This window comes from Podarcis liolepis, assembly GCF_965112155.1.
Source record: "Podarcis liolepis genome assembly, chromosome: 9".
NCBI lineage: Eukaryota > Metazoa > Chordata > Lepidosauria > Squamata > Lacertidae > Podarcis > Podarcis liolepis.
The window spans coordinates 14,948,822-14,976,489 of record NC_139564.1 but is presented as its reverse complement, the minus strand read 5'-3'; the positions used below and the strand labels follow the sequence as shown (position 1 = coordinate 14,976,489).

The window sequence follows — 27,668 nt, the reverse complement described above, 5'->3', positions numbered from 1 at the left end:
ACGGTTCCCTGTATATGTTTTGCACTCCAACTCTGGTCATCCCTGATAATTGTCCGTGCTGGCTGGAACTGATGAGAGTTGGAGTCCAAAACATCTGGAGGACATCAAATTGAGGAAGCCTAGGCACTGCAATGAAGAAAGGAAGTCCTAGCTCATATATTACTGTCAGTCATTCTTCTGGTGGTGATGGGACATGGGGAAGAGCCTCCACAGAAGCTAACTCATTCACAGTAGGAGGCAGATGTTTAGATATTCTGGTTTCAAAATGTATGGGCCTCTAAAAGTTATAAACAGCATTACAGTGGTACCTCGGGTTACATACGCTTCAGGTTACAGACTCTGCTAACCCAGAAATATTACCTCGGGTTAAGAGCTTTTTCTTCAGGAGGAGAACAGAAACCACGTGGTGGCGGCGTGGCAGCAGCAGGAGGCCCCATTAGCTAAAGTGGTGCTTCAGGTGAAGAACAGTTTCAGGTTAAGAACGGACCTCCAGAACAAATTAAGTACTTAACCTCAGGTACCACTGTATGAGTGTTAAATGAACTGGGAATAATACAACACATGACTCTTAATAGCAGTTGCCACAGCATTCTGTACCCGCTTCAATTCTTACACATTTTTCAGAGAGCGTTATGGTAGTCCGACCTGGATGTGTGATAATGACCAGATCTGCCTTCTCCATGGAAAGGCACAGGTGGTTCACCAAAAGAAGTTGTGGAAAAATGCTCCCAGCCACAATCTAATCACACAGGAGCAAAGCCAGACGTCAAGCTGTGGGGCTCATCCTTCAGTGGCAGTGCACCCCTGTCCAAAACTGTCCCACTTTGCAGTGAGGCAAGGCTGCAGCTCTACGCATTACAATTTGTGGCTCAAGCTGGGTGCAAAGTGAAGCAAGGTTTAGTCTGGTTTCAAGGTTCAGGCTGCGCTATAGGAACACAGAGCTCTGGTGCTTCTTTTCAGCAATAAATATACTGAGACACAGCCCTATATCGTGGCAGCTGCTGTATTCCAATTGTTAGCCCTGCTCACACTGGAATGTGCTTTTTCAGGTAGAAGTCCAACCTGTTCTTCTGGTCTCCTATTGCAACAAAGCAGGGTCGCCTTTGGTCTTCTGCATTGGAACACAAGGATGGTTGTGCCACGTCCTCAGCCCAGAGGACCACCAGCACCACTTTCTCCATTGGAAGCATATTTAGAGGTGGCTCTACAGATTCCTTGACTTCATCCCCTAAAGAAGGGGAGACTAACTCAAGGATCATGACAAAAACAGGCTAGATGCCCAACCCTCAACCAACTTCCCTATTGGCCAAAATCATGGAAGTTGGCTGCACAAGGAACTACTCTAGATTAAAGTACCAATCTTACCACTTGACAAGGCAGAACAGTCAGTAGAGTGTAGTCCATTCATTCTAACTGGGCACTGCCCTGCCAACCTTAGTCTGCCCTCAGCCAGCCTGCCTGCCATTGCACTTACAACCAGTCATGGAACTAGTTCCCTGTGGTGTAGTGTGGTGTAGTGGTTAAGAGCGGTAGACTTGTAATCTGGTGAACCGGGTTCGCATCTCTGCTCCTCCACATGCAGCTGCTGGGTGACCCTGGGCTAGTCACACTTCTTTGAAGTCTCTCAGCCCCCCTCACCTCAGAGTGTTTGTTGTGGGGGAGGAAGGGAAAGGAGATTGTTAGCTGCTTTGAGACTCCTTCGGGTAGTGATAAAGCGGGATATCAAATCCAAACTCTTCTTCGCCTCATCTTCTACCTAGAATCATAGAATCATAGAGTTGGAAGAGACCACAAGGGCCATCGAGTCCAACCCCCTGCCAAGCAGGAAACACCATCAGAGCACTCCTGACATATGGTTGTCAAGCCTCTGCTTAAAGACCTCCAAAGTAGGAGACTCCACCACACTCCTTGGCAGCAAATTCCACTGTCGAACAGCTCTTACTGTCAGGAAGTTCTTCCTAATGTTTAGGTGGAATCTTCTTTCTTGTAGTTTGGATCCATTGCTCCGTGTCCGCTTCTCTGGAGCAGCAGAAAACAACCTTTCTCCCTCCTCTATGTGACATCCTTTTATATATCTGAACATTGCTATCATATCACCCCTTAACCTTCTCTTCTCCAGGCTAAACATGCCCAGCTCCCTTAGCCGTTCCTCATAAGGCATCGTTTCCAGGCCTTTGAGACCTGCTACTGTTGGTCTCCCTGGCTTTTTCCCTACCGATCCCATTGGGCACCAGTCACAAAACATGTTGTATAGAGTTGTCTGAAGGTGGTAAGCTTTGTGTAGAGATGAACGGGGCTGTGCTTGCAAGAAGTGATTGAGCTGTTCAGTACTCTAGTCTAGTGCTGCAAGCCTAAGCACATAGCACATAGCCGCAGTTCCATGGATGGTGATGATCCTGTTAAGCTGTTGCACACTACTAATCCCATTTTGGCTCAGCCCAGATCTCCCTGTAGGGTGAGAGGGAACAAATCTTAGCAATAGAAACGGGGGGGGGGGGGGAGCTCAGCTGCTTGGATGTTCCTATAGCTACATGCTTACATACTGACAGGCCTCCTAATGTCACATGGCACATCCTAAACCAAGCAGTGTAATTCCTGGATGAAGGATGCAAGAGTCATGACTTAAGTTTCCAGGCCCCTCTCGCAATATTATGGGCTCATAGCTCATGCCTGACAAGAGCACTTGCTTCATAACATTCGTTTCTTATAGCTGAACAGGGCAGACAATGCTAAGCTTGTTTTTCCTGGCAAAATCGTTCATGACACACAGTGACACTCGGTGGTGTATTGGATATTCTGTATACAACATGGGCTTCTGGTGATGAAAACCTGGGGAGAGAAGTGAACTGAACCTGCTATGTGCTGATGGATTGCAAAGCAAGGGCTTGTACTGGGCCACAGTGTAAAGCTGGTCTGTTGCGTATGACTTTTGGACTGAGTTTCCCATGCGTGGCTTCAACTATGCCTCCAGAGACACATCAGATGGGGCTTCCTTTGAGAGGTCAGAAACAGTCACAGACCTCATTCCACCAGAGAAATGTCACAAGAGAAAGGGTTAACTTCAGCCCCCAAGCTAATGGGTCCCTGATTAAATATGGGTCTCCTTGCCACTGTTTCGGGGCAAAATATACAATCACAGCTCTCACACGTAGGGCTGGCTGCAGGTTTGAGGGTTCCCGTGGCAACTTCCTATCTGGTGCCCTCTTCTCTGATATTAGTGGGCCCTCTGGTAAAGGTAAAGGGACCCCTGACCATTAGGTCCAGTTGTGACCGACTCTGGGGTTGCGGCGCTCATCTCGCTTTATTGGCCAAGGGAGCCGGCGTACAGCTTCCAGGTCACGTGGCTAGCATGACTAAGCCGCTTCTGGCAAACCAGAGCAGCGCACGGAAACGCCGTTTACCTTCCTGCCGGAGTGGTACCTATTTATCTACTTGCACTTTGATGTGCTTTCGAACTGCTAGGTTGGCAGGAGCAGGGACCGAGCAACGGGAGCTCACACCGTCGCGGGGATTTGAACCGCCGACCTTCTGATCGGCAAGTCCTAGGCTCTGTGGTTTAACCCACAGAGCCACCCCACTATTTAAATTTCCCACAATGCTCCAAATATACTTGTTGCTGCAAGGCATTTAAAGGGAATTTAAAATGTTGGTTTGTGTCAGTTGGCACAGATCAGAGAATTGATTCATGGGAGTCGTTGGTTGTGGGCCTGGCTAGGGTGCTGGTGCTTTGGTAGCTGCCTGAAGCTACTGTTTGCTGACTCTGAGTCTTCTGCCACAACATAGCCAGTGTGACTTTCAGAGTATGAGGGAAATGCCATGGGAGATGGGGCAAAATGTGTAATTCACCTGCATGGATGGCTGCCCTACAATACTAATGATGATGGTTTGAGAGCTAGGTGGGGCCTTACTCAAACTCACCATTCTGAGCTTCGTTTATATTATGGGGCTGTGTTTGCATTGTTTGAGTTTGACATCAAGTGATGGTTTATGTGGGCAAGATAGCCATCAGGGACTTAAATAATATGATGCCCTTTTATTTTCAAAATAATTCATTTTTTTGTATGGTTGCTTTTTATGGATCTTCTTGGTAGTTACATGTATAAATGATGTTGATGATTTTGCACCCCCTTGGCCTAGTGCCCCGGTCAAGGGAACAGCCCACACCACCCTAAAACTGGTGCTGTACCCATGGCAATCCCCCCACCTTTCCAATGGGCGAGTTTATAGTATATTGCATCTGAGAGTCAACACGTTTTGAATAACCAAGTGGTGCTTGTGTGACATGAGCCTGCTCTTAAAATTTGTTGCCCAAAAGTCTCATTGCAGGAAATAAGGCATTAGAACTAGCTGGTTTGAAGGTGGGGGAGAGGTGTAAGGAATCTTAAAATGCCACTCCAGTCCTGGTTGAATCCTGATCAATTCACCCTACATAGACTGGTCGTGCATTGCTTCCGACTAATCCCCAGAGCTTGGGTGAGTTAATTGCCCTGGGAATATAATTCCACACACAGGGCAGACAATGGGCATGTTCTTGCTCGTGCTTCTCTTGTCCTGAGCATGCAAATGAGACACTCCAGAGGGTGCTCTCAACTGATCATGAATCACCTTCACACAGGAGGCTTAATAGGTATGCAACTGAATCCCTCTTATGAATACTGACACTCTGGAGATGACCCGGGAGCAATGTGGTGGCAACTACAAGGAACTCAACATCTACTTCAGGTAACAAGGGCAAGTGGGGTGAGAAAAAACTATAATGAGGTATTGGGAAAGAGAGTTTCACGAGTATGTTTGACCCAACCTATTTTGCAAAACCCAAATAATCATAATATAAAGAGCAACAACAATAACATAATGGTTCTCCTAAGCACAGGGACAATCTTGTCTCCCACTGCATCCTCTTCTGACATCTATTTTCTGTCTGCACACCCTTCTGCTAAACCCCCATCAATGATGGCTCTCCCAGGGGCCAAACATAATTTAGATTGCATACCATCATCTTCTTTTCAACCACTTTAAATAGCAGCCTTGGGGAAGGAAGCAACCAAGACTGGGACAATGGTGTATGGAGAAGTTAATTCCATATCTCTACTACCAACCAAAGCAGCCACTGTGGTCCACCCCAAATATCCCTTGAAGCTGCTATATATATGGCACTGGAGGGACACAGCTATTGGCATATATGGCAGAGCTGTTGGAAGGATGGTAACAAGTGCTGCAGGCCTGATCCTGACTCTCCATCCCTCCTCCCCCAGTGGCTGCTTTTTTTAAAAACAAGCATGCATTCCCAAATTACATGCTGGATATAATGTGCAGTTTGATCCAGAACAGGACGCACTATCTTCGAGGGAGGGCTAATTGCAGCACCACACATGTACAGGAAATATTGTACAGCATTGTGTTTTCTAACTGATAGATCCCAAAGAAAAAGAAAGGAAAAAAGAGTTCCAACTTATTAGATGCTCATGTTATATTTTTATAAAATTATTTACACTTTTTTTTTTGGTCATGGGCAAATCCATTGGCACAAACAGCACAGTCACACAATATCCTTTTTGTTTTCTTTAATAGCTAACATTATATATATAGATATCTATATATATAGATAGATGTGTATCTTAATTCCCCAGCGAGAGGGGCAACCAAAGGGGGAAAAAAGTAATATACAAAATAAGCTGATGGTGACACAATGCCAAAAATAGCTTATGTTAATTAAGTGCAAGGGGAAAAAAGCCTCAATATAAAGCTTAATTGCAATGAAGGTTCCGTTTGCCAGTTTAAATATAAGACTTGCATTAAAATATTTCTTCTTGTCTCTTTCTATCCCCCCTTCCCTCGGATGACCTATTTAAAATCTATATACACAAATCCAGTTGTAACACTTAACGGTTGCATTACGATGCATTCAAGGAATATGATTTCTCAATTAAAAAGTACACATGGCGGATGTGGTTGGTTGACATAGGCATGGCGTCGTCTTCTGAGGGTCGACGTTACGTTGAGTGCTAGCCTCAGTCAGGTGACCAGTCACCTGTTACAATATAATATCCCAACAACCCTCTTCCCAGAATCCCACAGTCTTGGTCGGCAGCAGCAGTAGCGCTCACTGGATCCAAATGGTGTTCCCTCTTTCTGGCCGACGTGTCTCGACTGTCAGCTCCCCAAATGTCGAGAAGAACTGCTCCATCTCCTTCTGCAGCATGTCGTTCCGCTTCTCTGCGTCTTCTTTGGCCCGCTCAGCATTGCGCATTTTAATCTCCACCATGGTGAACTTTTTCTTCTCCTGTTCCAGTTCATCATGCAAGCCAAGCATTTCTGTCTCCAGGGAGAGATTCCTTTGTTCAAGACTGGAGGAGCAAAAGTAGACAAAGGGCTTAGTATACTTTGACACTCAACGCTCATGGGCACCGAAAGAAGGATAGTTCAGTAACAGCTGTGATAGCTCAGTCAGTAGAGAATGAGGCTCTTAATCTCAAGGTTGTGGGTTTGAGCCCCGTGTTGGGCAAAAGTATCCTGCATTGTAGGGGGTTGGACTGCAATAGATGAGGCCCCATCCAACTCTACAATTCTAGATAACACAGGGTGTCAGTTACATAGAAGTAAGCCCCACAGAACTCAGCATACACAAAGACATGTGGCAAAGTTGTGATGTTATGGGTGAGAGAAAAACAAACAGAACTGGAGACACCTGTCAGGGACCGTGCTGAGGAGGGCTGCACTAAGAGCTCTCCCAGGAGCAGGAGGACAGTATAGATTTGGAAAAGTGGTTTGCAGAGGGGCATAGTTCAGAAGGCAGAAGCTGGGAAATACTGGGTGGGGAACAGCTAGGAGAAGCAGCACTGGAAGAGAGAGGGTTAACAGATTCACAGTTGTTGGACAGCATTCAGCCCCCTTCTCCAAAGACAGGGAGAGCTCATAAAGTCTCAGAACAGAAAGCGCAGAGGGTACAAGCTTAGATTATAAGACGTAGAAGTGACATAGATTAAAAGGTATGGAGGGTGTGTGTGAACCTTAACTGGGAGCACCACCATTTCTAGGAAACATGTTATTTGTTCTCTCACTGTGATTATTAAAGTTTCTAACTGGTAAGACACTTCTTTCGTTTTATCTTTGTTTACTGCTATGGGGGAGGAAACCAAGTCCCCAAAGCCTGACAACACCCTTCTCCAGGGATGGAGCTAATTAGCCAGTTGACAACCTGCATGTGAAAAGGACCAGAGAATTTTCTAGGGGCCCATGATATATAGTTGTACTCTTGAAGCTAAGCATGCCTGCTTTGGAACTGTATGCGATCCATTGTGGGGATGGGAGGTAAACAAAATGTTACAATAATATATATATATATATATAAACATTTCACATGGGAGTATTTAGAACAGAGGAGAGGCGAAGAATGGTACTTTTTTTACTGGCTGCTTCACTAATCTCTTTCCGCTCCCCTCCTTCCTCAAGGTACTTGGAGGGGAGGAATAATTGCACAGGCAGGGACTTTTTGCTGCTTGAGTCAAAGGCTGAAGGACCTTGCACACTGCATGTGTAGAAGCTGAATAATAATAATAATAATAATAATAATAATAATAATACCAGATGTCAAGAATATTAAAAACACGATAAAGCATCAAACATTAAAAACTTCCCTAAACAAGGCCAACTTCAGTTGTCTTTTAAAAGTCAGATAGTTGTTGATTGCCTTGTCATCTGCTGGGAGGGCGTTCCACAGGGCAGGCGCCACTACTGAGAAGGCCCTTTGTCTGGTTCCCTGTAACCTCACTTCTCGCAGAGAGGGAACCGCCAGAAGGCCCTTGGAGCTGGATCTCAGTGTCCGGGCTGAACGATGGGGGTGGAGACGCTCCTTCAGGTATACAGGACCGAGGCCATTTAGGGCTTTAAAGGTCAGCACCAACATTTTAAATTGTGCTTGGAAACGTACTGGGAACCAATGAAGATCTTTCAGGACCGGTGTTATATGGTCTCGGCGGCCACTCCCAGTCACCAGTCTAGCTGCCGCATTCTGGATTAGTTGTAGTTTACAGGTCACCTTCAAAGGTAGCCCCACATAGAGCGCATTGCAGTAGTCCAAGCGGGAGATAACTAGAGCATGTACCACTCTGGCAAGACAGTCCGCAGGCAGATAGGGTCTCAGCCTGCGAACCAGGTGGAGCTGATAAACAGCTGCCCTGGACACAGAATTGACCTGCGCCTCCATGGACAGCTGTGAGTCCAAAATGACTCCCAGGCTGTGCACCTAGTCCTTCAGGGGCACAGTTACCCCGTTCAGGATCAGGGAGTCCTCCACACCAGCCCGTCCCCGTCCCCTAAGGACAGTACTTCTGTCTTGTCAGGATTCAACTTCAATCCGTTAGCTGCCATCCATCCTCCAACCGCCTCCAGACACTCACACAGGACCTTCACCACCTTCACTGGTTCTGATTTAAAAGAGAGGTAGAGCTGGGTATCATCCGCATATTGATGAACACCCAGCCCAAAAATATGAGCCTTTACTAGGCTTGGTCCAGCACTTAACTGGCCTAGGGCTCTGAAAGGTTGAAGCCATTTCTAAGGCTCATTTGCAATTTTTTTATAATGGAATCAAAGCCTCTTGAGCTCATTAAAATCCATGCTATGAATCTAAAAACAGCAGAGAACTTTTGCACTTGCAGCCTCTGAGAAACACATTTTCCTTTTCGAGTGTCCCCTGGCATGCAGCGAAATAAATTTTGTGATACTCGTTGGCATTTACGGCTGGACTTTTTGATCACTTGGTTCAGACGGGAAGATGCCAGCCATATATAATCCCCTATGAGATAAATTAAGCCGAGTGCTAAGACGTCTCCTGACCTTTTTTCTTGTTCATTGTTAATGCAACACTTCATGTCAGAGCATATATAATTTAAATGATTTTTCCTTGGGATCTGACTGAAAGGCCCCAGTGTAATGATCTTAGCTCACCTGACTAGCAAATAATGTATGGCTTTTCTCATCTGGAGGGGAGCATGAGCTGGCCAACCTGAATACTTCTTGAACTGGGTTAGTTGGATTTAAGCCGATGAATAATGCAGCCCTCATTGCACTGGCACACAAATGCTTTAGGCTACAATCCTCTATGTGCACTTATTACCTGGGGGAAAGTCCCATTGAACACAATGGGGCTTACTGGTGGGTAGGCATGCATAGGACTGCACCGTAAAGAACGGGAGCTCTGACCCTGGCAGCTTACCTTCTTATCCTTGTTTCATACTCCAGCTTCTGTTTTGCCATTTCCTGCTTTAAGCTCGACACAAGGCTATGCAAAGCACTGTGGTTGCCCGTGTTGTTGACAACAAACGTTTCGCTGTTGTCGCTGCTGCTCGTCGCTCGGCTGCTGCGCCCCCCGACGCTTCTGCGGTCGCCTTTGTTCTCGTAATCTCCTTGGTTGGAGAGGTCTTCGTGCTGGGGCTCATCCAGGAGGACGGGGTCTTCGAAATTGGCCCCGTAAAAGTCTTGCTCAGGGCAAGTGGTGGTGGAGGAGCGGCAGGAGTTGGAATGTTCGGGGAGGGAAATTTCGCAAGAGGAAGTGGACCAAGTCGCACTGTCGACACTCTGCTTGTCTTCGGCATTCAGTATGGAGAACTGCTGGTGCACGTTGTCGTAGGTAGAGAGTCTGTTGTGCTGGCCAGAGTCCCCCGTGGGCTCCTTCTGCTTGTTGTCCCGCAGCGTCACGTACCCATTGGACATCCAGCCATGGTTCCGGCTGTTCAGAGAGTTGCTGTGGGCATCTGTGCTGGAGATGCCCATTCGCACCCCTCCGTTCTGCACGCTGTGGGTGCCCATTTTGGTGACTGGCCCTTTCAGGGAAGATGTTCTTCTGCTCTGCAAGGTACCATTGGGCAAGGCTGGCGATGTCTTCTCTTGACCCTCCACAGAGCTGCTGAAGGATCCGTTGGTGACGATGCCACTGCCTTTATTGAATGCTGGGTTTTTTTTCACCATAAGGGGTGGGCTTCTGGTGATGTCCAGTTTGTGAATGCTGTTCCTTGGGCTATTTGACTTGCTCCCAGGCTGAGCTGTAGGAGAGCCGTTCTCCACAATGGTTCTTTGGGGAGACTCTGGTTTATCCCAAGAACAGTGTCTCAGTGGTGAAGAATCCTTGGTGTTGTTGTTTTCTTTGTTCTGGAGCTGACCGATGATTACTTTCTTTTGGACCTCGTTGTTGTTGTTGCTCACCTCCTGCCCGCTTTGGACGTCCCCATCCTTGGGAAACAGCAGCTCGTGCTCACTTATCATCATGGACATCAGCTGCTGGACAACAACAGTACCTAGAAGAAGACCACATAAACACAACCAACATTTAAACGGCAGGTCACCACTGAAGAAGAAGAAGGCTTGTATCAAAGCCTATCTGTTGTAAGACTTGGTAACTACATGATCAATTTTCTAGTGAAAACTGAAAGCAAAGGACACCTTCCAGTTTTTGTCACTCATCATTTGTTTCTCTCTCTTTAATGTTGTTAGTAAAGCACGATGGAAACCGACTGCTGCATTGCACTCATTTTGCAGGTTTGGGCCAATGCCTTGCTTCCTCCCCATCTTTGTAGTTGCCAACCTGCAAACGATGGGATGATCTCAACAAGGAGTGCTGTGTCCAATTCTGGACACCAGTTTAAGAAGGAAATTGACAAGTTGGAATGCGTGCAGAGGAGGGTGATCAAGTTGTCCCATAACTTAATAGAAATCTGTATTTTCTCATGATTATATCTGCACTTACAAAACTTTTTTTTAATGGGATATTGACGTTTATTGTTTGCTGTGTTCTGTGTTGTAAAAAGGGCTATACATATATTTAAAAAAAGAAATTAAGAAAGAAGCCCTCCTGCAATACTTTGGCTTTTATATTAGCCTGTAGATTTTCTAGCCTATATAAAGGGATCTTTCTCTTCCAAGCTCAGGATAGTTCCATTCTTGTAGCTCCAGTTGCATCAGAAGAGCAATGGGGCATCATCCATGTTTTTCAACAACCCTGCACCGAATTTTACTTAAGTGCTGAACTCCATACAGGTTGGCTCCTCTTCCCAATCACATCAGCAGCTGCCATGAACCAATCACACAACTGTAGGTGGCCCATCAAACAGGCCCCTCTCAATCTCCCTTCTTCCCCCATGCCAGTTTGGACACGTCACTATTCTGTGGTTTCCAGAATACTGATGAGGTTGAGTTTCTCATGTCAGAGCAAGACAAATATCTAAGCATAATAGCCAGCGGCTTTAGGAACACAACAACAACAACAACAACAACAAAAATCATGGTGGAAAGAAATAAAGAATCAAAAGATGAATGGTCTAATTACAATTTCTGAGGTTACCTTCCGTTTTACTCCAGTTTTGAACAGCATGTAGCTGGCTGGATTCAGGATCCTGTAGCAGTGAGCAGTTATCTCCTCATCCCCCCCCCCCGCCCCCATTTCTGCAATGTTTAGTTGTGCCGACTGGAGGAGCGCATCATAATGAGAAGGGATGTTAAATCAATTTAATATAAATGTCATTAAGCGCTCCAAAATGAGACTGGGTGCAGCCGCCACAGTGCATCGCACAGTTCTTCAGTGCTGAGTATGCTTCTGCTTATGTTATAAATCAAAGCGTGCTCCCTTAAGCCAGGAGGGAGATTGTTTTGAAATGCATGATAATGAATGACCATGTTTCCTTCTGTAGAAGGCCATAGCGCACAAGCAGTACGACTTCCTTGGTAATTTTTGGAGCACGTCTTTGACGCTAGGCCATGGGTAGGCAAACTAAGGCCCGGGGGGTGGATCCGGCCCATTCACTTTCTAAATCCAGCCCGCGGACGGTCCAGGAATCAGCCTGTTTTTACATGAGTAGAATGTGCGATTTTATTTAAAATGCATCTCTGGGTTATTTGTGGGGCATAGGAATTTTTTCATTCCTCCCCCCAAAAATATAGTCCGGCCCCCCACAAGGTCTGAGGGACCGTGGAACAGCCCCCTGCTGAAAAAGTTTGCTGACTCTTGGGCATATGGCAAGAAGTGGCACTTTCCTCTGATCTGATCCTTCCTGAAATGGCATTTTTTGGGGAGGCTATAATCACATTTCCAAGGGACGTGGGTGGTGCTGTGGGTTAAGCCACAGAGCCTAGGACTTGACAATCAGAAGGTTGGCGGTTCAAATCCCACAACGGGGTGAGCTCCAGTTGCTTGGTCCCTGCTCCTGCCAACCTAGCAGTTCGAAAGCACGTCAAAGTGCAAGTAGATAAATAGGTACCGCTCCAGTGGGAAGGTAAACAGCGTTTCTGTGTGCTGCTCCGGTTTGCCAGAAGTGGCTTAGTCATGCTGGTCACATGACCCAGAAGCTGTACGCCGGCTCCCTCAGCCAATAAAGCGAGATGAGCGCTGCAACCCCAGAGTCAGTCACGACTGGACCTAATGGTCAGGGGTCCCTTTACCCTTTACCTAATCACATTTCCAGGCATAATTCTTTGATGTGCCGGATGCTTCTGAGCAATAACTGGGAGTGAAGATGACCCCATGACACTTTGTAGCCAATCAGGCTTGGCTGCTTGCTGATGTCACTGAGGGCAAATGAAGTCATTCAGAGTGATGGGAATATTTCCTTGACGGGCAAAGCAAACGTTTCATCCCTTTTCAAAAAGCAATCAACCAAAATATTCTCAAAACACACCAAACGCCTGTCAAAGCTAAAGCCTGATACAGATTTACGTGCCTACAGAGACGTGATCCTTACTGAGTTCAGTGATACTTGCTACCTAGTAAGTGTGCGCAGGATTGCAGCTCCAGAGATTGGAATTTTTTTCCTTCTGATCAGGATGATTCCAACCTCCCCCCACCCACAATACTCATCACGGGGCTATGGAACAAAAGCATGCATGGATGTTTCTTGCCCCCTTCTAAATGAGTTACACAAACAGTGATCTCACTTCTCATACTTAATGAGTTATGGGGGGGGGGAGCACAAATTATTATTGCAACTGAAATATGAGCATCTGCAATCAAGGGAGCACTTTCATTTGCAGGCTGTTTTCCCTCCGCTCTCTAATTAGCAAAATAAATCATCTGTTGATGAGAGGGATGTAAATCCACCGAAGAAGAGGAAGAAGCTAAGAACCTGATATCTGGATTTTTTAATTTTTATTTTTGCAGCTGGGCATTATTGCCTTGTTAGGAACTTAAGGGTCTCCTTCGCTGGATCAGGGTAAGGTTCATAGTTCAGTTTTACAGCACATTATTCTAAGTTAAATTTCAGGGATTTGCAGGCTGGGTTGAAGATGATTCCTGTCTGAAACTCTGGAGAGCTGCAGGCAGGCAGTGAAGACAATACGAAGCAAGATGCACCAATCATGGATGATCATGGACTCGGTAGAAGGCAGCTTCCCTTGATAGGGCAAGGCCTTGGAAAGATAAGAAGTTTATGTCGTCCACTGCTGTATTTCCCAGCAGCGGTCGCTCAACTTTTAAAATTATTATTGCTATATTTATATCGACAAACCTAGACAGCATCTTAAAAAGTAGAGACATCACCTTGCCAACAAAGGTCCGTACAGTAAAAGCTATGGTTTTCCCAGTAGTGATGTATGGAAATGAAAGCTGGACCATAAAGAAGGCTGGTCGCCAAAGAATTGATGCTTTTGAATTATGGTGCTGGAGGGAGACTCTTGAGAGTCCCATGGACTGCAAGAAGATCAAACCTATCCATTCTTAAGGAAATCAGCCCTGAGTGCTCACTGGAAGGACAGATGGTGAAGTTGAGGCTCCAATACTTTGGCCACCTCATGAGAAGGGAAGACTCCCTGGAAAAGACCCTGATGTTGGGGAAGATTAAGGGCACAAGGAGAAGGGGATGACAGAGGACGAGATGGTTGGACAATGTTCTCGAAGCTACGAACATGAGTTTGACCAAACTGCGGGAGGCAGTGGAAGACAGGAGTGCCTGGCGTGCTCTGGTCCATGGGGTCACAAAGAGTCGGCCATGACTAAACAACTAAACAACAACAAAAATTTATATCCTGTCTTCTTGTAAGACTGTAACTCAAAGCAGCTTTCACAAATTCAAACAGACAAATTGCAAAAAGCTGAAAACATGAAAGAGAAGTTTAAAAGTAATTAATATCGAATAGAATTAAAACTATATATAAAAAAGGCAAATCTGCTGAAATTCAGGCAGTAGAGAAGCACAGTTCTGCCAAGAGTCCTTTCCTTTTAAAAACCACCAGTATAATTATATATTTTTGTAAATATTTTGAGTTACAATATTTGTACGTAGAAACGTTTGGACGGTTTTCCAGTGCAAAGCAAGTACTCAAACAAACAAATGATTTTGCTGCTATGTTTTGTGTCCACACATGGGTCCCAAATCATAGCTAAACTAAAATCCTGGCTGGCCGCTGTGAGAACAGGTTGCTGGACTAAGATGAGCCACTGGCATGATCCAGGAGGCACTTCTTTTTATTACACTTGATTCTTAATTTTACTTGATGGATGCTTCCAATATAGATGCCACGGTTCTGCTCCAAGCAACTAGGTAAAGGTAAAGGTCCTTTAGGTCCAGTTGCGGACGACTCTCGGGTTGTGGCACTCATCTCACTTTACTGGCAGAGGGAGCCGGTGTTTGTACGCAGACAGCAGACAGGGTCATGTGCCCAGCATGACTAAGCTGCTTCTGGCGAACCAGAGCAGCGCACGGAAACACCGTTTACCTTCCCGCCGGAGCGGCACCTATTTATCTACTTGCACTTTGATGTGCTTTTGAACTGCTAGGTTGGCAGGAGCAGGGACCGAGCAACGGGAGCTCACCCCATCGTGGGGATTCGAACCGCCGACCTTCTGATCGGCAAGTCCTAGGCTCTGTGGTTCAGACCACAGCGCCACCCGCATCCTCTCCAAGTCTTGCGTAAATACAGCCTGTTACATCAGATCTGGCCCTCTTGTATTTTGCATACCTGCACATGCTGCTATTTGGTTGTTTTCAAGTTCCACAAAGCGTTTTTACTGTATTAAATTAAACCCAACTGTTGCATCAGTGTTCTTGCCAGGATCCTCAGACCAGCTAACTGAACCTTTGCGGTGGGTTTTGCTTTCTCACTCACCTTCCATGATGGTCAAGGGATCCTCCACTTTGGGACGCAGGATGTTGGGACCAAACACAGTAGCCAGGTTTTGCACACTCATTTTGTTGACTCCGGAATAGGACTGAACTTCATCAAGGAATCTGTTAATGCATCCAAAAAAGCATGGGGGAGGGGAGGGGAGTCCAGAATCAGGATTCAGTCAACTATAAATGACAGGGCCGAACCAGGCGAGATGCTATTCATGCAATTAGCAACTATGCATAAATGTGCAAAGGAGACATGTTCCCTCACCCCATCCTACCCCCTGATATAATTCCCCCCCCTTGTCTCTTTTCCTTTGTGTGTTGTATTTTAATTTTTTTATTTGAATGTAAGTCTGCAGATAGGGAGTGTCTTGTTTTGAGTGGAGCTACCAGACTGGTTACTGGGAGCGGTCGCTGGGACCATATAATAACACCAGTCCTGAAAGACCTACATTGGCTCCCCGAACATTTTTAAGCATAATTCAAAGTACTGGTGCTAATCTTGAAAGCTCTAAATGGCTTTGGCCCTGCGTACCTGAAAGAGCGTCTCCACCCCTATCATTCAGCCCGGACACTGAGGTCCAACTTCAAGGGCCTTCTGACAGTTCCCTCACTGTGAGAAGTGAAGTTATAGGGTGTCGGACATGCAGGCAGCGAGGGAGGAAAGAATGGGAGCATACAGGGAACAATCTCCACTGATTAGTACTGGCTTGTCCTCAGAAGACAGAGAAGAGGATAGCGAGTCTGGGGAGGAAGGGGTGCTTCTGAGAGGGGGATCCACGTCACAGGGAAAAACGGAAGGGGCTGAGCCGTTGGCTCTGTTGGTCTCGAGGGAAAGGGAAAAGAGAAACTAGTCAGAGCAATGCGTCATGAGAGACGGATCACTTTGTTTATTCTGCATGTAATCTTGTCAGAAGGAAATAAAGAAAGGAATTTATGGCTGGCTGGCGGGAGTGTTTCCTCTGCTGAGAGCAGCAACGCGTGCAGCTGGCAAGCTGACATAGGGGAACTAGGCAGAGGGCCTACTTGGTAGTGGCACCCGCCCTGTGGAATGCCCTCCCATCAGATGTAAAGGAAATAAACAACTATCTGAATTTTAGAAGACATCTGAAGGCAGCCCTGTTTAGAGAAGATTTTAATGTTTGATGTCTTACTGTGTTTTTATTTGTTGGAAGCCACCCAGAGTACCTGAGGTAACCCAGTCAGATGGGTGGCATATAAATTATGATTATTATTGGTAGTAGTACATTCTTTCCCCACAGAGGTGAATTTGGTGTCTTCATTATACAGCTTTCACAGACACACTTCTTTACTCTGACCTTTGAGAGAGAGAGATATTGTCGGGCCCGCTCTCATAATTCTAATTTACTTTAAGCTGCTTTAAACGTTTGCCCTGGGACCTTACAGCAAAGGGCAGGTAATAAATCAATAATGATAACAGCAGCAACAACAAGAAGAAGATGTAGTAGAAGAAGTTAAAATTTAACTGTTCTGTTGTTACTCCTTAAAGAGCTGTTCACAGAAAACTGTTCTATCTAATGATGTCTTTGGGAATGCTAAGGCAATCGGTGCTTTGAGATTCTTGTGGGGATATTTACCTGCAAATATACTGCAGCAGGTTGAAGTTGACAGGCGGCAAACTCTTCACTTGCTTCACCAGTTCATTCAGCCCCTGTGTGAAAATGAGATCCGCAGCATTAGAAACCACAAAGAAAGTGACCAAAACATAATACTTCCCACTTTCCTTTAAAAACTATCCATACAGATTGTGATGGGCGATTGCAGCTGCTCACATGTGTTGAGACAATTCACAGCTGCCACCTACAAACACCCATTTCCAATTGCGAAAGGAATGCGCTGGTTGGCTTAGAATGTTTGGTTCCAGGATATGGTTAGAAGGCCCATGATAGAGCAGCTTCTAAGCACGTCTGGTTCTTCTGTAGCTCTGAGAGTGGAGTATGGATCTCTTTCAATAGACGGTATGGATGTGGCCTTTGTCCCATTCTCAGGTGTATGGGGAGGGGCCAGAGCTCAGTGGTAGAGCAAGAATGAGGTCCCATGTTAAATCTCTAGCATCTCCAATGAAAAAGGGAGCCAGAAAGAGCTGTCAGGAGACAATACTGAGCTACATGGACAAATAGTCTGAACTGGTATAAGGCAGCTTACCAAGTTTCTTTTTTATCATTTTTTAATTGATTTTCCAATAAAAACAGCCAATTAACATATCCATGTCATAATCCAGGGGACGTGGGTGGCGCTGTGGGTTAAACCACAGAGCCTAGGACTTGCCGATCAGAAGGTCGGCGGTTCGAATCCCCGTGAGCTCCCGTTGCTCAGTCCGAGCTCCTGCCAACCTAGCACTTTGAAAGCACGTCAAAGTGCAAGTAGATAAATAGGTACCGCTCTGGCGGGAAGGTAAACGGCGTGTCCGTGCGCTGCTCTGGTTCGCCGGAAGTGGCTTAGTCATGCTGGCCACATGACCCGGAAGCTGTACGCCAGCTCCCTCGGCCAATAAAGCAAGATGAGTGCCACAACCCCAGAGTCAGTCACGACTGGACCTAATGGTCAAGGGTCCCTTTACCTTTACTATCATAATCCAATTAAAAACAATAAACTAAAATAAAAAATGACCAAATTATTAATTATACATTATTATTTTTCCGGGCTCCCCATAGTCTGGACCTCTGAAGTGTATCTCCAATATCTTCATTCCAGGCAGCTTCCCAAGTTTCTAAGGTATATCATAGAAACAGCCAACATAAAACGAAGGCGACCAAACAGGAGTTAAATCACTTCACTCAAACTCCCTCAACAAGACTGCCAAACACCTGATAATTTCACACACTGGAATCAAGGCCGCAAACTCACCGTTTCCTCTTCCTTGCTGAGTAGTTTGGCGCAGGCGAGAAAGTCTTCATATTTGGCATATGGAATGACTGGCTCTGGGAGCTCTCTGAGGTAAAGCTTCAAAAGCGACGCCACTGTGTGTACATCTGTGTTTCTGTCGGGAGGGAAGGGATGAGATTACTGCTAGAAATGTAGCGCAAGGCAGCTAGAAAGCTATCACTGTTTTCGCGCAGATCTAAATACATATTTTATTATGTATTTTATTGCAAAAAAATGTGTTTAGGTACATATTTTATTTCAACGCACACATTTCTAAATGTGTTTCATCCTGAAATACTCAAAATGACCGTAAATTTTGAGACGTTTGTCATCTGAAGGTTTTGTGTTATGTACTGAAGTTCTCACCCTGGGCCAGCAGGGGGATACTGTAGATAGTTTTCACTCAGGTCCACATATGCAAATAAGGGATTGAAAGTGACGTTCAGTGATTGGATAGTTACAGAAAATGGTTACTGTTGCATTCTAGTGGAGCTCTATATAAGCAGGCTGGCTGAACCCTTCAGTTCAGTTCTGTTCTGGCCTGTGAATAAATAAGAGCTGTTTGAAGAATCGCTGTGTCGTCTGATATGTTCACCCACAACTTAACAATTTGTATGCTGCAATCTGCACATTTGTCCGAGAGGTGTGGCTTAGGTAACTTCTCATTGCAGTTCAAAGAAAGTGAATTCATCAAGAATTCCTTCTCTTGACAGAGTTATTCTCCTCTAAGAACTGGTCTAAACCCAGCTAAGCCAGCCACCATTGCCACATCCTAAGGCAGTAAATTCTGTAAGTCACTTATGTTCTGTGCGCAAAATGCATGCTAACTCTTTTTTGTCTTAGGTCTGTCTGGAAGCTATTCCTAATCGACTTGATAAGATAACCCCCGAGTTTTTCCAAATTATTAAAGAGTGAGAAAAATTATCTCTATCCATTTACTTCCGAACCATGCATATTTCTTTGCCGTTGTTTGTAGCTCAAACTAAACCCGTGCACCCTGCACTCTGCAGGCTGCAATATTTTTAATGAGCTCAGCAGGTGGAAGGCTTTGGAAATTGCTCTGTATATCTATATATTACCACTAGGTGGTGATGTTGTAAAATAAGATTTATACAGAATACTTCCTCAGGCCAAAGCAGCTCCCGTTCGTTGCAGAGTATTATTGCGGTATTGGCCTTAATAACTATTCTAGAGGTGGATGGTGAGCCTGCCTAATGAGATGTGAGCTGCTCCTGCACCAGAGCATAATTTCTAAAATGAGAGAGATACCAGGTTTTCAAATATCTGGCATTTCAGATATCACATATCTGAACTGGGGAGCCTTCCTGCTAATCTCTGAGTCATCTATGATTACTAGGAGCACAGAGGTTCTCAGGGCGGCACAGAAATTGGGGACTACATTCCCCCAGAAAAAAATCCCCACCTACCCATTTTGACAGTGTTTTGGGGAGCATACTGTGGGATGTGAGACACAGAGCAGTCAAGTACAACATCCCTAGAGTGGAAATAAAAAGGGGATGTCTGGACCAGCCAGTCGGAACTTCTTGTTTCCTCCTAGGCTGGGACAGACTTCCTCTGCATGTGACTAGAGGTGGGTGTGACCTCACCTGCCCAGGTAACAAAAGAGCAGGACTGGTCAGCCATCTCTCTCTCTCTGACTACATTCATCGAAGAAGAAACATCTGCTTAGCCATAAATGCTCTCTTGGCTTCCAGCCAAGAGAGGACAAAGGACCTGTCTCTTTATGAGTCCAGGTATATTACTTTTGTAACTTAAGACTGCCTTCTGGGATCCAATTGTGAACAGAATGTGTGAGTAAACTCTTTTTTATATACTTTTATAGAAGACTGTGTCGTGTCTATCTTTTTATGAGGGACTAAATGGGGAATTGGGACACGGGTCGGCGGTTTGAATCCCTGTGACGGGGTGAGCTCCTGTTGCTCGGTCCCTGCTCCTGCCAACCTAGCAGTTTGAATGCACATCAAATTGCAAGTAGATAAATAGGTACCGCTCCGGCGGGAAGGTAAACGCCGTTTCAGTGCGCTGCTCTGGTTTGCCAGAAGCGGCTTAGTCATGCTGGCCACATGACCTGGAAGCTGTACGCTGGCTCCCTTGGCCAAAAAAGCGAGATGAGCGCCACAACCCCAGAGTCGTCCGCTACTGGACCTAACGGTTAGGGGTCCCTTTACCCTTTACCTTTAAATGGGGAATTACCAACGAAACTTATTTGAGAGGCTTTAGCGAGCCTGAGCAAACGCATCCGCTGTGCAAGTTTAAAAAAAGGAGAATGTTACTCTGCTAAATTGTAGAACTTGTTAACACAAGTTAAAAAGCATATAATCAAACAATATATCCTCTCCTGCATCCCTGAACATTCCCAAACATACAAAGAGGAGCAAAAATGTTCCCCTTCTAAGATGGCGAGTTCATCGATATTAAAAGCACTGTCCTCATCTGTGGGCGTTGCACTGTAAATTGCTTCCATTCAAGTGCAGAGAGAACCACTTTGAAAGAGATGATCTGAACCACAACGCAGAGTATGATGCTCCAAATCTCTTTGGAAGGGAAATTGGGAGGGAGTCATGAAGACGTTGCAATCACTCTAAAGAAAGTAGTGCAAAGTGCGGTCCCCTCCCCACAGGGAATTCCTCTGTCTCTCTTGGCAAGTACTTTGGCAAAGGAGGAGAAATGGATCCCAATTTTGCAGCACCTTTGACTTAGGAGAACATTGCTGTTTTTGGAGGGAACTCTGCCCCATGCTCTTTAAGAGGAAACAGTGAAAAAGGAACCCCTTTAAAATTTGGCACACTCCTGTTCATTTGGCACCCCGTCCTAATTCTTGGTGAAGCCTGAGGGAAACAAACGTTGACTAAGTCTCACCTTCCATTTCCCACAACAAAGACACCATTTTCTTATTTTCTTTAATAATTTATAAAAAATTATAATTTCTATTAGTTTCCCATTTAACAATATATAATCACATCATTATTATCCACTTTACCTCTCTGGCTCTCTAGAGCCTGTCGACTTCATTCCCTCCCATCTCACGGCTTTCAAAATTAACCTATATATCATCACATTTTATACGTTTTCCAGTTCTGATTACACTCATTACAAAATACCTCAAAATTTAAATAAATAAGAAAAGGGAGAAAATTCCTCATTGCAAGTCTTCAGACAACCCTACTAGTGATGTTAATTGCTTATAATATTATTTCAAATACTGTATAAATTTGCTCCGGTCCTTTTGGAATACTTGATCATGCTGGTTTTGGATTTTTCCCGTCAGCTTCGCCAGTTCCCAAACACACCATTTTCACCATGCTGTGCTTTCTCCCATTTAAATAAACTTAAGGGAAGTTGGCAGTTCCAGTTTTTCACTTTTCCTCCACCAGCTGCTCATTAAAAAATCAGGAAAAGTTTTTGGGTGAGGGAGCAACAGAGAGTAACTCAGTTTCTGCTCACACCACAGCGAGACAGACCCTGGGCACCCCAGTAATTGATTTTGTACTTGACATTTTTGGGAATATAAAATCATTTTGCCTCTAGAGGCAGTGTTGTTGTATGGTAAATAAGACTATTAAATGTGTATAAAATTATGGGTTGTGTGGGGGAAATGTACAGACACATTTTCTCTCCCTCCTAACGCTGAGGTCCAGTGCCAAGGGCCTTCTGGCGGTTCCCTCATTACGAGAAGCAAAGCTACAGGGAACCAGGCAGAGGGCCTTCTTGGTAGTGGCACCCACCCTGTGGAATGCCCTCCCATCAGATGTTAAAGAGATAAACAACTACCTGACATTTAGAAGACATCTGAAGGCAGCCCTGCTCTGGGAAGTTTTTAATGTGTGACATTTAAATGTATTTTTAATCTTTATTGGAATCCGCCCAGAGTGGCTGGGGAAACCCAGCCAGATGGGCGGGGTACAAATAACACTGGTCAACAACAAATTTGTTGTCTGCATTTTTTCAGCTGATTTAGGATGAATCTGATGCGCTGAATCCAAAAATCACATTGGTTTTGCTCAATCAGGTCAAGTTTTTGAGCTATAGCCACATGTCTTCTTTTACGTTTTTGTTCATATGTACGCTTATGTGGAGCATTTTAGAAGAAGTTGGTGGGGGTAAAATGCCTTGTCAAATAATTGTTTTGATTGGAAATGATTATTTTAATGACAAGAAGTATTCAGGTCCGATAGTTCTGGGTGATTATGTCGAAAAGGGATCAGTTTGAAGTCATAAAACCTCAAAATCTTCCATAAATTGGTCCAGCAAAGCATAAAGTTGTGGGATCAAAACTAAGTTAATGGGGCAGCCGCCCCACGAAGTATCCTGATCTTCAATCAGCATGTCGTCCTGTAGCTCATTGTGATGAAATTCCAGTGCCTATCTTCGGAGAACTTCCTGACATTAGTGACAAAGATGCCTCCAGTGTTGAAGGACATGAAGAAGAAGTGGTTCTTGAAGATGATGCTCCACATCCATTTTCCCAAAAGGAGTTGAATGATCTACTTCGCGACCTCAGCTTGTCAAAGGACTCTGCCGAACTGTTGGCATCCAGATTGAAGGGGAAAAAACTCCTCTCTGACAGTGCTCGCATCAGCTTCTTCCGCAACAGGCATCAAGAGTACCTCCGTTTTTTCTCGGAAGAGAAGGACTTGGTGTACTGTGCATATATTGCACATCTTCTGCTCAAGCTTGGAGTGCCACAGTACGAACCCAAAGATTGGAGACTGTTCATTGACAGCAGCAAGCAATCACTGAAATGTGTTCCGCTACACAACGGCAACCAATTTGCCTCTATACCCCTGGCTCACTCGAGTACACTGAAGGAGAACTATGAAGCAGTGAAGTATGTGCTGGAGAAAATTGGTTATGATCAGCATAAGTGGTTTATTTGTGTTGACCTGAAGATGGTGAACTTTTTGTTGGGACAACAGTCTGGCTTCACCAAGTACCCATGTTTTCTGTGCATGTGGGATAGTAGGGACCGTGCTCAGCATTACACGAAGAAGGACTGGTCTGTGCGGGAGGAATTGGTGCCTTGCAAAGAAAGGAACACCATCAACGACCCTCTGGTGGACAGAGATAGAATACTCTTCCCACCGCTGCACATCAAGCTCGGCTTAATCAAGCAGTTCACCAAGGCTCTGGACAAGGATGGTGACTGCTTCATTTACTTGTGCCAGGCTTTTCCAGGATTGACCATGGAGAAGTTGAAAGCTGGCATCTTTGACGGTCCTCAGATCCGTTAGCTCATCAGAGATCCAGAGCTCGGAAACTCAATGAATGAAGTGGAACCGGAAGCGTCGAAGGCTTTTGTTCTGGTAGTGAAGAACTTTCTTGGCAACAATAAGGCCAGAAACTACGCAGAACTTGTCAACAACATGCTGACTGCTTTCAGAAACCTGGGCTGCAACATGAGCGTCAAGATGCACTACTTATTTTCACATATGGACCGGTTTCCTGAGAACCTGGGTTCAATGAGTGAAGAGCAGGGGGAGAGATTCCATCAGGACATGAAAGAGATGGAGACCAGGTATCAGGGTCGCTGGGACGCAGTCATGATGGCTGACTACTGTTGGACTCTGAAGAGAGACCTCCGTGCTGCTGAGCATTCCAGGAGTTCCAAGAAACAGAAGTTCAAGCCCTGAAGTTTGAAAAATGGTGAAGCAGCATGCAATTTACGTGTACTTACCTTTATCAATGCCCACCATTCAGTTTACAGAAAACCTGACCTGATGAAGAGAAACGGATGCCATTTCCTGATTCAGCAGTGCAAAAATACCCTAAATCAGTTGTAGAAATCTAGTCAACATTAAAAAAGTAAAAAATTGTTGCCCAGTGTAATAAATTATTATTATTATTATAGTTCTTGGGAACATCCAAGGGAGCTTAAAGTTAGAAGACTCGAGGTGCTTTCTGCCTGAGGAGAATCAGGTGAAGGTGTCCTGCCCCAAGCCAAGAGGCACTGTACCAAAAGACAGCCAAGTTACCACTACTACTACCTTTTACTTGGTAAAGGAATTTTGGGAAATGATATATAATGAATTGAAAAAAGCGTTTGAAATAACTTTTTCTAAAAACAACCCTGAAGCCTTTTTTTTAAGGAAATCTAGTTGCCGAAATCCCAATGGAGCAGAAAGTATTATTTATGTATGTGACCATGGCTGTGTTGGTTGTTATTGGCCCAGAGATGGAAAGAAGATAAAGTCCCAACCAGAGATTAATGGCAGATTAAGTTGAGGGATTATGCTGAAACGGCAAAAATGACCAGAAGAATCAGAAATCAGGAAGACCAGAATTTTAATGAGGAACGTGGAAAACTTAAAAGTTTTCTTAAAAATCATTGTAGACGGTTAAAATCGTTAGTAGGATTGGAATAACACTTGTAGTTTAATGGTGAATTTTGGATATAATGGAGATGTAAAATATTTGGATTATTATAAAAAATGTAGGAGGAAATTACTAACAATAGGACCCACAAAGGGAAGGAAGTAAGTCCGGGAAATTCTTTGGAATCTTGATTTTATGATGTATGTTAGATATATGAGTGTAAAACGTTAATTTGAAAAACCAAATAAATAAATGTAGTGGTTGGGAGTTACTCGTGCGTAATCCTGCTCCGTTTGAGCATTAGATTGCCTGGTTAAACCATCCGGACTGCACAGCCCATCTCAGCGTGGCTGCCCTTAGTCACTCGTAGAATCTGTCTGTGGGCGTTTCTTAAAGCGCTGCCAACATAAGAGCTGTTTGACGCCCAAGCGTCTCCGCCTCTCACTGCGCGGGAGTCTCCTGTGCAGGGTGGGCGTGGGTAGCGGGGTGCTTGGGCTCTCCTCACTAACTTCCAGCGAAGAGTCCTGGAGCCCCTGCACCTCCTGGTCCCGTTGCTCTCCTGGATCCCTGGTGTTACACTTATTCCCTTCCCCTTCTTCCCAGCTGAGTCTTCCCCTAGCGCTGGGACCTTCTCCTGCAGAATAGGAGACCCTCTCCTTCCCCCGTGCCTCTGATGTCAGTTCCCTGACAATAAATCTATATATATATATATATATAAGGCATGCAAGCTATTTCAGCACCAGAATATCCCACAACCATTTCTCCCATTCCCTGGCAGTAAAAAATACGTATTCTTTCTTTATTTCACCTGTATCCCGTATCTTTCTCCGAAGAACTCAAGGTGACATACATGGTTCTCCTCCTCATTTAATCTTCACAACAAACCCATGAAGTAGATTAGGCTGAGAGGCAGTGACGGTCCCAGTGAGCTTCGTGGCTAAGAGGGGACTGATCCCTGATCTGCTAGGCCATAGTCCCAATCTGCATTACCAAACGGGCTCTCAATTATATATTAAGCAACTAACCAGTTGCTGGACTTTCCTGACACCCGAAATCAATTGTCGGGGTGGCTGCTTCACTGTGCCCCATGTCCTAGTTAAATCAACGTTGAGTTTTTCTATGAATCACATGGAAAATGGAAGCAACTCCCAGCTTGCTAATCTTTCCACAAGGCTGCCACTGGTATTACTGTTTTGTAAACTGGGATTGCTTTCTTCTCTGTTTTCTGAAGTATTCCTTGTTTTGTTTCTTTCTAACAGCAGCTACCCCTTATCCCAGAGCAGCTGGTCATGTAAACAGGTGCTTTTAAAACCCCATTGCAGCCCAGCGTAAGAAAACAAACCACCACTCACTAGTGTGCAATCCTGCTGCGGCAGGTAAAGAAATGCTTCTGCGAAAGAGACGATCCCACTCTCAAAAACCTTCAGGACGTCTGTATCACAATTTTGTTTGCCTGTCAAAGGCAGCCATATCTAAATCCCTCCCTGTAACTATGGCAAGCAGCAAGCCTGCTATTTGGAGTGATTAGCACAGAATTTAATTAGAGAGTACATACCCTGAGGATTTTCTAAATTCCTGGACCCTCTGTATTAACTCTTCCCCACTCCCCATTCTCTTCTCCCCCTTTAAATTCGGTATGCTGGCATGGCCATGTACAGACAAGAGCGAGACAGAGATGAGTTAATTGTTCATTTGATTGTCCAGCAGAATAGCCACAACTACTGGCCTCTAAGCTGCCCCTAGGAATATAATACAAAGGCTTTAAATACTGCAAACAGTCACAAATCCTTTCCTTTGCAATTAGGCAGCCCAGATCCAGAGCTCTTTTCATTCCAGCCCCTCGTTGTCATCGACTTCCTTTCTAGCAGTTGCTGCGTCAACAACATTTTTTTGCTTTGTGGCATGGCAGACCTTGTGGAAACGGCTGTCAGGCTGATTACACAGCCGGGGGTTGTCCCTTCCTCCACTCCATAAACAAGAAACATGGAAACACAGCAGGTCACCATGAACACATATGTAACATTTACAGTCACAGCCAAACACGTGTGAAGACTGAAATGTGTCCGTGGTACTATTGTCAGCACTTCAAGAAAGCAAAGGCTCTGACCTCAGGTGGGAATTGAAGATGCAATAAAGCAAGGTAGTTCCAAAAGGAAGTGAATCTAAAGCTGGTTCATGTGTGTGGCATCTTCCACATGATTTGTCCAGGAGGTTGGCAAAACTGTGGCCATGACGCCTCAGGAACTGGCATGGATCACATGCAGGCTCTGTGTTGCATGAATCTAGGATTTCTTCTGGATCTTGTTGTCAGGAGCTCAGCCTACACTTGAGTAGGACCTTGGCAGAGACACATGCCCAACTGGCATGTTCCCTCCCTCCTGGTCGATCGTTCCGGAGCTTCAAAAGCTTTCTTCTGCCCGAACATCACAGCGACTGATGCCAACAGACAACGGCACACTTAGGGATCCGCAGAGTCTGTGCAGTTTGCATGACAGACCTCAGCAACTCAGCATTTTGGCTAATCTACTTTATTTACATATAAACACACACAGAGCACTGCAACATGGCTCCCTCTCTCTCTCTAGCATCAGAGAGCAAAGAGAAAAAACAAAGGACAATAGTCTCACTTCACGGAACATAGTAAAAAAAAAATCCTGTCACCATCATTTCCCACTTTGTGGAGTCAAAACATATACCATCATGTAATAGACAAAAATCCCATGACTGCAATCATGGAGCAGGAATTCTAACACTTGTATCTGAGACTGCCCTGGTTTCTATGCTGGTGAGGGACTTTTCAATGCCCTTTTGTCTCTCTTTCTGCCCCCATCACTTCCTTCCTTCCTCGCTATGCAATGGGCTGCCAAGAGGAAGTACGGCTTGTTCTTGCCCAAGGCCTGACCCAATCACTAGCAGGGAGTCTTTTCTGAAACATTCACCTGCAATGGAAGTGCTGTAGCCAGCTAGGACTGCCATATTTCAAACAGTGAAAATCTGGACAGAAAAGTTGCTGAGCTGCTATACGTCCAGATTTCATCGATTTCTGCCAGGACGCTGCTAGAGACAGCAGTATTCTGGATATGTCCAGGAAATTCTGGACGTATGGCAACCTTACTAATGGCCAACACAGACCCATTAATTTCAGTGGAGGTACTGTGATTGAGAATTAGTTGGATGCATCTGTTAGTATATCTGTTCTGGTAAATCACTCAAAATGGGCTATCTGGTTCACATTTTCACATTTCTAGTACCCGGGGAACACATTTTATAATGAACCCAACAATGGCTTAGGATCTTAGGGTCTTAGTAGACCAACAAGTTTAATGTGATGCAGCAGCAAAAATTTTTTGCTAA

The 27,668-nt window shown here is 45.1% G+C and overlaps 1 protein-coding gene across 8 annotated transcripts in view; it reads right to left on the bottom strand.

Annotated features, from left to right (window-relative positions):
• Positions 1–5,452: 5,452 nt before the first annotated feature.
• Positions 5,453–27,668, bottom strand: part of ARHGAP24 (Rho GTPase activating protein 24) — a 408,313-nt gene continuing 386,097 nt past the window's right edge. For 7 of the 8 annotated variants that reach the window (XM_083458713.1, XM_083458714.1, XM_083458715.1 and 4 more), the window contains 5 exons: positions 17,964–18,096; positions 16,694–16,767; positions 15,091–15,212; positions 9,218–10,295; positions 5,453–6,347 (listed from right to left, as the gene is read on the bottom strand). In XM_083458713.1, coding sequence (XP_083314839.1) covers positions 6,104–6,347; positions 9,218–10,295; positions 15,091–15,212; positions 16,694–16,767; positions 17,964–18,096 — 1,651 coding nt within the window. In that variant the 3' untranslated portion in view covers positions 5,453–6,103. Of the gene's footprint in view, positions 7,496–7,544; positions 10,296–15,090; positions 15,213–16,693; positions 16,768–17,963; positions 18,097–27,668 lie in introns of all 8 variants that reach the window. The other variant, XR_014515543.1, reaches the window with a different exon arrangement.